The 13544-nt window shown below is 50.3% G+C and overlaps 1 protein-coding gene across 9 annotated transcripts in view; it reads left to right on the top strand.

Moving 5' to 3' along the window:
- Positions 1-13544, top strand: part of Ccdc13 (coiled-coil domain containing 13) — a 55862-nt gene that overhangs the window by 8005 nt on the left and 34313 nt on the right. For 4 of the 9 annotated variants that reach the window (XM_039082754.2, XM_039082751.2, XM_039082755.2 and 1 more), the window contains exons 2-3: positions 3805-4031; positions 11281-11507. In XM_039082754.2, the coding sequence (XP_038938682.1) occupies positions 11287-11507 (221 nt within the window). In that variant the 5' untranslated portion in view covers positions 3805-4031; positions 11281-11286. Of the gene's footprint in view, positions 1-3804; positions 4032-4116; positions 6751-11280; positions 11508-13544 lie in introns of those variants that run through there. The other 5 variants (XM_063266488.1, XM_039082753.2, XM_063266491.1 and 2 more) reach the window with 3 other exon arrangements.

The raw sequence follows: 13544 nt of genomic DNA, 5'->3' as shown, positions 1-13544 counted from the left end.
TAAGGTGGCTCGTTGGTTACAAAGTATAGTTGTCTGAAAAACGGCCAGATTCCCTCACGTTTTTCCTAGAATACTCATTAAGCACCTACCGTGTCCGTGTAGCGTGGCCATGAACAGAGTGGATGAAAATATGTGTCCTGGTAGGCGTGGTGGCGCATACTGGTTGAGACTGGTCTACACAGCAAGTGCCGGGCGGTCAGGCCAGCCCTTGCAGGTGTCTCAAACAGATAAAATGAAGTTTAAGTGTGTGTCCTATGGTAGTTTACCTATCAGTGGGAGAAAACACAGCTGGTGTGTGACGTGTGCTACAGGTCAGGTGCAAACTGGGTGACCTGGGCAGTGAGAACAAGCAGAGGATGGTGGTTCACATTCACTAACAAGTTGACTAGATTTAGAACTAGGAAACACGCCTCTGTGTGCGCACGCATGCACGTGAGGGTGTTTCCAGAGAAGTTTAGCTGAGACAGGAAGACCTGCCATCCCATAGAGTCCCAGACTGAAAAAATGAGTGGAGCCTTCATCTCTCTGTGCTTTCTGACAGCAGACTCCTTGTGACCATCCACTTGTGGATGCCGCCCTTCTCCAACATGGTGGGCTGTATCCTCCAAAACTGTAAGCTGACTAAGCCACCCTCCCCTTAAGTCGCTTTGGTCACACATTTGCCCACAGCAATGAGAAGGGTAACTCAGACACCCTGGGGACAGAGGTGGTGGTAGCACTTCTCAGGAGCTCAGGGAAGTAATCCCGGAGAAGAGACCCATTGAATCCAGAGATGGCCAGGAAGCAGCCAGGGAACACATGGAGACCAGAACTTGGAAGGAGCAGTAAGAGTGCAAGCCATGAGCCCGAAGCACCCCTAGTGATGACACGGGAGGGGAAGGGCCCTGACGTTGTGCTGAGGTGAGCATCTTACAGTGGACAGCGTCAGGGCCAAATGTGTGCAGAACAGGTTGTAGTATGAGGGTGAGGCAGGGGCAGAGAGAGACATGAGTTATAGAACTATAGGATAGCCCATTGGGTGATGGTCATTGGTCTGGGCTTACCGTGGAAAGGGTAGGCGTGTCCAGAATCTACATGATCTGTAGGACTGAAAAGCCGACAGCTAGTCGGTCGTGTCGGCCATGTCAAACTCAGGAGACAGGAGCCTCTGTGCTCTTGGGTTCTTTGCCCCATTTTACCTCTGCTGCCTCCCTCCCAGAACATGTTTCTGGTCACCCACTTTCCGTGGGTACATGCTCTCAGCTAATTCTTTGGTGAAGCCCCTAGGGGCTCTTACCTTTCCCTCAAAGCACGTTCATTTCATCTGTCAGTCAGCCTCAGACTCTGGGTTCCTTTCCATTCACAGGAATAAATGAGTCTGAGCGACCACCTTGCTGTGCTGCTCTTCCCAGGTGCCCCCACCCCAAGCTGCTGTGGCTTTGTCTTCCCTGCTACAGGAGCATGTGAGATAGGCCTGGTGCTAAAGGGTGTCTGAGAGCAGGTCGGCAGCTGGGCAGTCAGGGAGCCCAGCAGTGAGTGTAACTGTCCTGAGGTGTTTGTGAGCCTGGGAGTCACGGCAAGATGGAGACAGACTCAAGGACGGTTATAAAAATTAAAATATGTTTATTGTAACACTGAACCACAGACTGTGTGGGGTAAAAAGGAGACTTCTGAAGCCCTTACCATGGAGAAATCTGCTTGTCCTCGATTGCAGAGGCGCCATTCCCACTAACTGAGACACAGAAGCAGCACAGATGTGGTCCTCAGAAGACGGATGAAGAGGATGCACACATACACAGGGCGACTTTAGGGAAAGCACAGCAGCTTAGGAAACGGGACAGGACTGGGGCTACTGTGCTAGCCCATAAGCCGAGATCAGGAAGATGGCATCACCTTTTATCTGTGGTTCAAGACTGTGCAGCCATGACACCAGAGGTGATCAGGAGCCTGGGAAGGGATCTCAAAGCAGAGAAAGAGGGTGAAGCAGAAGAAGGGACTGTTGGGAGAGGGAGAGGAGTAGGCTGGGGTCAGAGGTCCACAGGAACAAAGTGAGCAGATCCACAGTGAAACCCATTGCTTTTTGTGTTAGCTTAAAGGGGAGGGGCATGAGAATGTGGTTAGTTGAGATCCATTTTGGCTCACAAGGTTGAGGGGCTACATATGGCCATGGCCCTCTGAGGTGGTTCAAGACATCACACGGCAAAGGACAGCAAGTATGTCTGCATACATGCATAGTACATGTGCGATATGTGTGAGTCTCTGTGTGTGCATGTGCACATGCATAGCAGATTCTTAGAAAGTTAAGCAAGGTTTTACCACAGAACCAGAGTTTTCACTCCATGTATTTACGAAGAGAGATGAAAGTGTGCTCACACGATCATCTTCTCAGTGTGCACGTCCATAGCATTTTGATTCTGGGATGTCCAAGTGACAGCTAGAACTGTAGGCCCCATGCTGCTTCAAGGCACTAAGATGATACTCAGCAGTGGAAAGTAAGGGCCTGAAACCTGCAGCACTGGGGTTGAACATCAGAAAAGTGGCACGGGGCAGAAAAAGAAACAGTCACAAAAACCTACCCACTGTGTGACTCTAGTCATGGGGAATCATGGGAAAGGCAAAAGAACGAACAGAAGCAGCGTGGGGTGGGGATGGGCAGCGGAGTCTGACAGCAGGGTCCACACGGGAGCGGTGGTGTGATGGGATGCCATTGTGGTAGTGTTGGTCTAGCTGAGAGTCAGGCTGTCAAAAAGCGCTGTGGTGTGGGGCGATGGGCTGAAGAAGATGAACAGAGATCGATGTGTGGGCCAGGATGTGATTGTGCATGTCCTGGACCCCTACATGAGTGCGGGTAAGCCAGTGAGCGTGTTTCTGACTCCAGTAGACCAGCATCCAGGGCAGGTGGAGGCAGGGAGCAGAGACTTGGTGGGAATGAGTGGTTCCAGGTACAGGGATTGCCTCCTAGATTCTGTTTGTAATTGAGAGGAGGCTGAAACAGTCGACGCCTTGTCTCAAGCTCCTACTTTGATACTGAGTGTGAGGTTTCTGAGAGGGGCGGACAGTGGACAGTGGTGGCATGGTTGCTGTGCTGTGCCTTAAGGGAAATGATGTCATCATTTCCCTTACATCGTCATAAGCTCATTCTTTACCTGTGGGAAGGAAGGACAGATGGACAAGGAGGCATATGTCAGAAAAACTTAATTCCAAAGAGCTTTTCCTGCTTATTATATCTAAACCCAGTACTTGGGGGCTTGTCTTCTGCGTGAGTGGGTCACCTCAAAGTATAGTAGAAAGATTTGCTGTGCTGTCTGTTCATGATGTATGTGCTTTAATGTGTGTAAATTATACCTCAAATACACTGTTTATGTGGGGGTTTTTGGTTTTTGACATACAGTACCATGTAGCCCAGGCTGGCCTAATCTCCTGTTGTGATCAAAAGTCTGGGAGTGTAGATATGTGCGGCCCACCCAGATCCAGCCCTCAACTGTGAAGGAGAAATGACAGTGGGAGCCAATGTCCAGATCAGGATCTAGCTGGTCTGGGATGAGCCCAGAGAGCTTCAGCTTTGACAGGTCCCGGGAGATGCCAGTGCATTCAGTGCAGCCAGAATGGAAAGCTGCTGACAGAGGGCCAGGCAAATGAGTCAGAGCAAGTGAGCCTCCAGCTGCCACCTGCAGTGGGGAGTCTGCTCGGCCCTGCTTTAGGCGAGGGAGTCTGAGCGAGTGTCTTCTTAGACTCACTGGTGGCTCAGTAGAGAACCTCAGCCTCTGGGCCAGCATCCTGCCATGTGCTAGTTGTATAGCCCTGCTCTGGCTTCTCTGTTCTCAGGGCAAGATGGCGGCTGATGAAAGCTCTGCAGACACTCTGCGACTCCAGTTCAAGGCCATGCAGGAGCTGCAGCACCGACGGTTACAGAAGCAGATGGAGAGAAAGAGAGAGAAAGAGCTGAGCTGTCAAAGCAAAGCTGATGACCAAGAAGGGCTCATGGTGATTCCGGATGGCCTCAGCCTCCTCGACACAGAGGAGCAGAACCTAAAAAACATCTTTGAGAAGAGGTAAGGACCCTTCAGCCACACTGCAGGCTGGTGGGGAGGGCAGGGGTGCAGTGGAGAGGGCAGGGGTACAGTGGAGAGGGCAGGGGTGCAGTGGAGAGGGCAGGTGTAGTCAGCTGGTTCACCTGGGCAAGTGTTTGTAAGTTCAGAGTGAGTTTGATACACATGTCTGAGGCCTCTTGTAGCTGACAGAGCTGTGCTTTCTGGGTGAGAGCTGCTAGGCAGAGCATTTAAAGCTAGACAGAAAGACTGTAAACTCACCAAGCTGTGGTTAGTCTGGATTCTCTCTTACTTTGCCTAGACCTGTGTTTCTAAGGGCTGGGATGGACTTGATTGTTTGTAGATCCTTCTGGTTCTGCCCAGGGCTTTCACCTCTGCCGTCCCCCCCCCCCCCACACACACACATCCTGAGAGATATCAGCACATACATGTCACCCTGTTCTGAAGCTCTGCAGATTTCTTACTTTTTTTTTAAGTCATTGGTATGAAGGTTTAAAGATATCTATAATTTTCTCAGTGCTCTGGACTTGACAGTATAACAGGAGCACACGGACTTGTGTAGGCCGATGCGGTACCTCATGCTAGCCTTGTCCCAAAAACCACAGCCATTGATGAGTTGTCTCTTAGCTTTTGGCTTTGCCCGGAATATTTTTGCTGGATTCAAGTTCAATTTCTCAGTTTTCCAAATGACCTATTGTAAAATGTCAATTGAAAAAAAAAAAGCTTTCTCGATAATTACAAAGTCCCATGGCTCTTAAATATTAACCTCAGCTTAATCTAGACCTCTCTAAAGTGGGCCCCAAATCACAGTGGAGCTGGCAGGCTGCTTGGGCCTCTGGTGGAGTAAAGTGAGGCACAGCGGAGTTCACACTGGTCCTTACCTACAATTGCTGTCACCCATAAAGTGCTGGCTTAGCTGCCTCCGGGGCCTGTTCTGGGCTGTGTCACTTGCCCATGGCTCTGATCATGTACCGGGCCTGAAACATCAGGATTCACTGAGCTCACAGTTGAGGGTACGCAGTGTGTGGCCATTGTGTCAGGATAGCACTGGGAAGAGCTCCAGGCTATGAGTGAGCTGGCTAAGGTACAAAGCTGAGAGCCAGACACCAGCCACAGGCCCAGCTAAGACTCGAAACCCTGCTCTGTGTCCCAAAGTTCATAATCTCTGCTTCAGACACTTGAGGCTGTAAGGGACATTTTATATCCAAACCTTGCCTTGTGCCTGACACAGGAGCAATCCCAGGCCCATCAGGGTGCTTTGTAGTTCTGAAAAAGCGTCACAGGATGACTGATAGCATATAAAGCATGTACATCTGTGTACCATGTGTGTGTGCATGTGTGTGTAAGCATGTGCATGCGTGTGATCTGAGGATTGTGTGGCCTGAGCTCTCGTGTATCTCTGAAGCTGGGTGAAGCTTCTGTGGCAAGTCCATTCTAACTTCTCCGCAGTATTTCTTCTTAACTAACACATGGTTTTAGGTTTTCTTTCAGTTCCAGATTTCATTCTTATATCCTTTTTCTTTTTCTCTGTTCTTTGAGATTCTTTTTAATCTTGTTTGTTTGCCATTAGAGAGCAAGGTCTGTACTGGATTTGGAGGTTGCTTTGTGGCCTGCAGTCCTTGAGGGCTTAAAATGAGTGAGGGGGAGAAGGTTGGGGTGTTCAGTCCCTAAAGTACCTGCTTGTAAACACAAAGACAGACTCAGTCCCCAGAACCCATGTAAAAATGCTGGGCATGGTCATGTGCTGTTGTAAAGATGGAGACAGGCAGATCCTTGGGCCATCTGACCACCCAGCCTAGCATAATTGGTGTCTTCACACATGAACAGACTCACATGACATATATTCATACACACATGTACATACACGGACATGTTATCCTACAAGGGCATATAGAAATTCTAAATCTTAATTTAAAATGGAGGCTGGTGTCCATCCATGCTTTAGGTGAACTTGGCTTCTAGGCTAGTGAGACACTCTGTCCCAAAGAGTGTAGATGGCATTCCTGAGCGTAACCTCCACGGGTGTTCTCTCAGCTCCACACACACACACACACACACACACACACACACACACACACAGAGTGTGGTGCTGGGGATAGAACCAGGGTCTCATACAATCCTACCGTACTCTACCACAGAGCTACTTCTCCAATCCTTAGTCTCTTAGAACAGGGTTTCCTTATGTAGCTCAGGCTGGCTTAGAAGTCATTGTAGAGCCCAAACTGGACTTGGATGTGTGATCCTCCTACCTGTGCCTCCAAGGTGCTGGGACTGCCGTACATTCATCCCCGAAGCCTTCTAATACGTAGTGCTGCAGCCTGTGTCACCCAGTATTCAATAGAGGCAGGAGGATAAGGAGTTCAAGGTCATCCTTGGCTACAGAGGGAGTTCGAGGCCAGTCTGGGATGCCAGAGATGCTATCTTTAAAAACAAAAGCAAACAAACCAATCCCCCAAATCCTTAAATAAAATATACTACGGAAGAGTAAAGGTTTCAGGGGCACTTTGCCTTCTCATGCCTAGCTGGTGTGTGCAGTTCCATAGGTCTTCCCTGGCGCCTCCGCACTGTCAGCTTAGATCTTTAAGGGCTCTCTCGGCCCCCGTACACGCGCGCGACCGTGCTGGTTTCCCTGGTGATAGTTGCCAAGGCAGCACATGCCGGCGTCGGGAAGGGCGGAGGAAGCGCCCGCCGCCCTGAAGACAGACCCCGAAGCGCGGCCGCGGTAAGTGCAGGAAGACTGAGTAGTGCGGGAGCCGAGCAGGAAACCGAACCTGGAGCCGAGCGAGGATCGAACCGGGGGTCCAGCGGGAAACCGAACGAGGGGCGGAGTGGGGAACCTAACCGGGGAGCCGAGAGTGGAGCCAACAGTGAGGAACCAAAACAGGGGAACGAACTAAGATCCGGAGGCGTGGCTGCAGCGTGTGGCCTCTCTTTGGGGTCGGGCTGCTGGTGTTTTCCGCGCGGGAAGGACTCGTGAGGCAATGACCTGCCCAGCGACCTGGGTGGGCAGGACTAGGAAGCAGGTCTTCCGTGGCTGCCACTCAGCACGTGGCGTCAGGACTCACCCCACTTCATCCCCTGCTTAGGTGCTGCTGCCCTGGCTTGACCCCCGACACATGAGGGGCTTGGAATGGGAAGGAGGTGGGCTGGGCTGCACGGTTCAGCTGGAAAGTGGCAGGCTGGTGGGAAGTGATTGGTGCTCAGGCCCTGTCCTCCGTCCTGCTTCTCCAGTCCTTAGTCTTTTGAGTAGGGCTTCACTCTGTAGTCTGAGCTGGCCTTAAAACACACCTAGAAAATCCATGCGGGTCCCAAATTGGTAATCATGCTCACGTTGGAAGCTGAACTGGACTACATACTGACATCTTGTCTTAAAAAGAAAAACAACAAAGGTTGTAAGCAATTGTGGTTATCTGTGGCTATCTAAGTATTTGTAACAGTTACTTGTGGCTAAGGTGGCTCGTTGGTTACAAAGTATAGTTGTCTGAAAAACGGCCAGATTCCCTCACGTTTTTCCTAGAATACTCATTAAGCACCTACCGTGTCCGTGTAGCGTGGCCATGAACAGAGTGGATGAAAATATGTGTCCTGGTAGGCGTGGTGGCGCATACTGGTTGAGACTGGTCTACACAGCAAGTGCCGGGCGGTCAGGCCAGCCCTTGCAGGTGTCTCAAACAGATAAAATGAAGTTTAAGTGTGTGTCCTATGGTAGTTTACCTATCAGTGGGAGAAAACACAGCTGGTGTGTGACGTGTGCTACAGGTCAGGTGCAAACTGGGTGACCTGGGCAGTGAGAACAAGCAGAGGATGGTGGTTCACATTCACTAACAAGTTGACTAGATTTAGAACTAGGAAACACGCCTCTGTGTGCGCACGCATGCACGTGAGGGTGTTTCCAGAGAAGTTTAGCTGAGACAGGAAGACCTGCCATCCCATAGAGTCCCAGACTGAAAAAATGAGTGGAGCCTTCATCTCTCTGTGCTTTCTGACAGCAGACTCCTTGTGACCATCCACTTGTGGATGCCGCCCTTCTCCAACATGGTGGGCTGTATCCTCCAAAACTGTAAGCTGACTAAGCCACCCTCCCCTTAAGTCGCTTTGGTCACACATTTGCCCACAGCAATGAGAAGGGTAACTCAGACACCCTGGGGACAGAGGTGGTGGTAGCACTTCTCAGGAGCTCAGGGAAGTAATCCCGGAGAAGAGACCCATTGAATCCAGAGATGGCCAGGAAGCAGCCAGGGAACACATGGAGACCAGAACTTGGAAGGAGCAGTAAGAGTGCAAGCCATGAGCCCGAAGCACCCCTAGTGATGACACGGGAGGGGAAGGGCCCTGACGTTGTGCTGAGGTGAGCATCTTACAGTGGACAGCGTCAGGGCCAAATGTGTGCAGAACAGGTTGTAGTATGAGGGTGAGGCAGGGGCAGAGAGAGACATGAGTTATAGAACTATAGGATAGCCCATTGGGTGATGGTCATTGGTCTGGGCTTACCGTGGAAAGGGTAGGCGTGTCCAGAATCTACATGATCTGTAGGACTGAAAAGCCGACAGCTAGTCGGTCGTGTCGGCCATGTCAAACTCAGGAGACAGGAGCCTCTGTGCTCTTGGGTTCTTTGCCCCATTTTACCTCTGCTGCCTCCCTCCCAGAACATGTTTCTGGTCACCCACTTTCCGTGGGTACATGCTCTCAGCTAATTCTTTGGTGAAGCCCCTAGGGGCTCTTACCTTTCCCTCAAAGCACGTTCATTTCATCTGTCAGTCAGCCTCAGACTCTGGGTTCCTTTCCATTCACAGGAATAAATGAGTCTGAGCGACCACCTTGCTGTGCTGCTCTTCCCAGGTGCCCCCACCCCAAGCTGCTGTGGCTTTGTCTTCCCTGCTACAGGAGCATGTGAGATAGGCCTGGTGCTAAAGGGTGTCTGAGAGCAGGTCGGCAGCTGGGCAGTCAGGGAGCCCAGCAGTGAGTGTAACTGTCCTGAGGTGTTTGTGAGCCTGGGAGTCACGGCAAGATGGAGACAGACTCAAGGACGGTTATAAAAATTAAAATATGTTTATTGTAACACTGAACCACAGACTGTGTGGGGTAAAAAGGAGACTTCTGAAGCCCTTACCATGGAGAAATCTGCTTGTCCTCGATTGCAGAGGCGCCATTCCCACTAACTGAGACACAGAAGCAGCACAGATGTGGTCCTCAGAAGACGGATGAAGAGGATGCACACATACACAGGGCGACTTTAGGGAAAGCACAGCAGCTTAGGAAACGGGACAGGACTGGGGCTACTGTGCTAGCCCATAAGCCGAGATCAGGAAGATGGCATCACCTTTTATCTGTGGTTCAAGACTGTGCAGCCATGACACCAGAGGTGATCAGGAGCCTGGGAAGGGATCTCAAAGCAGAGAAAGAGGGTGAAGCAGAAGAAGGGACTGTTGGGAGAGGGAGAGGAGTAGGCTGGGGTCAGAGGTCCACAGGAACAAAGTGAGCAGATCCACAGTGAAACCCATTGCTTTTTGTGTTAGCTTAAAGGGGAGGGGCATGAGAATGTGGTTAGTTGAGATCCATTTTGGCTCACAAGGTTGAGGGGCTACATATGGCCATGGCCCTCTGAGGTGGTTCAAGACATCACACGGCAAAGGACAGCAAGTATGTCTGCATACATGCATAGTACATGTGCGATATGTGTGAGTCTCTGTGTGTGCATGTGCACATGCATAGCAGATTCTTAGAAAGTTAAGCAAGGTTTTACCACAGAACCAGAGTTTTCACTCCATGTATTTACGAAGAGAGATGAAAGTGTGCTCACACGATCATCTTCTCAGTGTGCACGTCCATAGCATTTTGATTCTGGGATGTCCAAGTGACAGCTAGAACTGTAGGCCCCATGCTGCTTCAAGGCACTAAGATGATACTCAGCAGTGGAAAGTAAGGGCCTGAAACCTGCAGCACTGGGGTTGAACATCAGAAAAGTGGCACGGGGCAGAAAAAGAAACAGTCACAAAAACCTACCCACTGTGTGACTCTAGTCATGGGGAATCATGGGAAAGGCAAAAGAACGAACAGAAGCAGCGTGGGGTGGGGATGGGCAGCGGAGTCTGACAGCAGGGTCCACACGGGAGCGGTGGTGTGATGGGATGCCATTGTGGTAGTGTTGGTCTAGCTGAGAGTCAGGCTGTCAAAAAGCGCTGTGGTGTGGGGCGATGGGCTGAAGAAGATGAACAGAGATCGATGTGTGGGCCAGGATGTGATTGTGCATGTCCTGGACCCCTACATGAGTGCGGGTAAGCCAGTGAGCGTGTTTCTGACTCCAGTAGACCAGCATCCAGGGCAGGTGGAGGCAGGGAGCAGAGACTTGGTGGGAATGAGTGGTTCCAGGTACAGGGATTGCCTCCTAGATTCTGTTTGTAATTGAGAGGAGGCTGAAACAGTCGACGCCTTGTCTCAAGCTCCTACTTTGATACTGAGTGTGAGGTTTCTGAGAGGGGCGGACAGTGGACAGTGGTGGCATGGTTGCTGTGCTGTGCCTTAAGGGAAATGATGTCATCATTTCCCTTACATCGTCATAAGCTCATTCTTTACCTGTGGGAAGGAAGGACAGATGGACAAGGAGGCATATGTCAGAAAAACTTAATTCCAAAGAGCTTTTCCTGCTTATTATATCTAAACCCAGTACTTGGGGGCTTGTCTTCTGCGTGAGTGGGTCACCTCAAAGTATAGTAGAAAGATTTGCTGTGCTGTCTGTTCATGATGTATGTGCTTTAATGTGTGTAAATTATACCTCAAATACACTGTTTATGTGGGGGTTTTTGGTTTTTGACATACAGTACCATGTAGCCCAGGCTGGCCTAATCTCCTGTTGTGATCAAAAGTCTGGGAGTGTAGATATGTGCGGCCCACCCAGATCCAGCCCTCAACTGTGAAGGAGAAATGACAGTGGGAGCCAATGTCCAGATCAGGATCTAGCTGGTCTGGGATGAGCCCAGAGAGCTTCAGCTTTGACAGGTCCCGGGAGATGCCAGTGCATTCAGTGCAGCCAGAATGGAAAGCTGCTGACAGAGGGCCAGGCAAATGAGTCAGAGCAAGTGAGCCTCCAGCTGCCACCTGCAGTGGGGAGTCTGCTCGGCCCTGCTTTAGGCGAGGGAGTCTGAGCGAGTGTCTTCTTAGACTCACTGGTGGCTCAGTAGAGAACCTCAGCCTCTGGGCCAGCATCCTGCCATGTGCTAGTTGTATAGCCCTGCTCTGGCTTCTCTGTTCTCAGGGCAAGATGGCGGCTGATGAAAGCTCTGCAGACACTCTGCGACTCCAGTTCAAGGCCATGCAGGAGCTGCAGCACCGACGGTTACAGAAGCAGATGGAGAGAAAGAGAGAGAAAGAGCTGAGCTGTCAAAGCAAAGCTGATGACCAAGAAGGGCTCATGGTGATTCCGGATGGCCTCAGCCTCCTCGACACAGAGGAGCAGAACCTAAAAAACATCTTTGAGAAGAGGTAAGGACCCTTCAGCCACACTGCAGGCTGGTGGGGAGGGCAGGGGTGCAGTGGAGAGGGCAGGGGTACAGTGGAGAGGGCAGGGGTGCAGTGGAGAGGGCAGGTGTAGTCAGCTGGTTCACCTGGGCAAGTGTTTGTAAGTTCAGAGTGAGTTTGATACACATGTCTGAGGCCTCTTGTAGCTGACAGAGCTGTGCTTTCTGGGTGAGAGCTGCTAGGCAGAGCATTTAAAGCTAGACAGAAAGACTGTAAACTCACCAAGCTGTGGTTAGTCTGGATTCTCTCTTACTTTGCCTAGACCTGTGTTTCTAAGGGCTGGGATGGACTTGATTGTTTGTAGATCCTTCTGGTTCTGCCCAGGGCTTTCACCTCTGCCGTCCCCCCCCCCCCCACACACACACATCCTGAGAGATATCAGCACATACATGTCACCCTGTTCTGAAGCTCTGCAGATTTCTTACTTTTTTTTTAAGTCATTGGTATGAAGGTTTAAAGATATCTATAATTTTCTCAGTGCTCTGGACTTGACAGTATAACAGGAGCACACGGACTTGTGTAGGCCGATGCGGTACCTCATGCTAGCCTTGTCCCAAAAACCACAGCCATTGATGAGTTGTCTCTTAGCTTTTGGCTTTGCCCGGAATATTTTTGCTGGATTCAAGTTCAATTTCTCAGTTTTCCAAATGACCTATTGTAAAATGTCAATTGAAAAAAAAAAAGCTTTCTCGATAATTACAAAGTCCCATGGCTCTTAAATATTAACCTCAGCTTAATCTAGACCTCTCTAAAGTGGGCCCCAAATCACAGTGGAGCTGGCAGGCTGCTTGGGCCTCTGGTGGAGTAAAGTGAGGCACAGCGGAGTTCACACTGGTCCTTACCTACAATTGCTGTCACCCATAAAGTGCTGGCTTAGCTGCCTCCGGGGCCTGTTCTGGGCTGTGTCACTTGCCCATGGCTCTGATCATGTACCGGGCCTGAAACATCAGGATTCACTGAGCTCACAGTTGAGGGTACGCAGTGTGTGGCCATTGTGTCAGGATAGCACTGGGAAGAGCTCCAGGCTATGAGTGAGCTGGCTAAGGTACAAAGCTGAGAGCCAGACACCAGCCACAGGCCCAGCTAAGACTCGAAACCCTGCTCTGTGTCCCAAAGTTCATAATCTCTGCTTCAGACACTTGAGGCTGTAAGGGACATTTTATATCCAAACCTTGCCTTGTGCCTGACACAGGAGCAATCCCAGGCCCATCAGGGTGCTTTGTAGTTCTGAAAAAGCGTCACAGGATGACTGATAGCATATAAAGCATGTACATCTGTGTACCATGTGTGTGTGCATGTGTGTGTAAGCATGTGCATGCGTGTGATCTGAGGATTGTGTGGCCTGAGCTCTCGTGTATCTCTGAAGCTGGGTGAAGCTTCTGTGGCAAGTCCATTCTAACTTCTCCGCAGTATTTCTTCTTAACTAACACATGGTTTTAGGTTTTCTTTCAGTTCCAGATTTCATTCTTATATCCTTTTTCTTTTTCTCTGTTCTTTGAGATTCTTTTTAATCTTGTTTGTTTGCCATTAGAGAGCAAGGTCTGTACTGGATTTGGAGGTTGCTTTGTGGCCTGCAGTCCTTGAGGGCTTAAAATGAGTGAGGGGGAGAAGGTTGGGGTGTTCAGTCCCTAAAGTACCTGCTTGTAAACACAAAGACAGACTCAGTCCCCAGAACCCATGTAAAAATGCTGGGCATGGTCATGTGCTGTTGTAAAGATGGAGACAGGCAGATCCTTGGGCCATCTGACCACCCAGCCTAGCATAATTGGTGTCTTCACACATGAACAGACTCACATGACATATATTCATACACACATGTACATACACGGACATGTTATCCTACAAGGGCATATAGAAATTCTAAATCTTAATTTAAAATGGAGGCTGGTGTCCATCCATGCTTTAGGTGAACTTGGCTTCTAGGCTAGTGAGACACTCTGTCCCAAAGAGTGTAGATGGCATTCCTGAGCGTAACCTCCACGGGTGTTCTCTCAGCTCCAC

The sequence above is a fragment of the Rattus norvegicus genome, chromosome 8 (genome assembly GCF_036323735.1).
Source record: "Rattus norvegicus strain BN/NHsdMcwi chromosome 8, GRCr8, whole genome shotgun sequence".
Classification (NCBI taxonomy): domain Eukaryota; kingdom Metazoa; phylum Chordata; class Mammalia; order Rodentia; family Muridae; genus Rattus; species Rattus norvegicus.
This window is presented reverse-complemented; position numbering and strand designations above follow the sequence as displayed.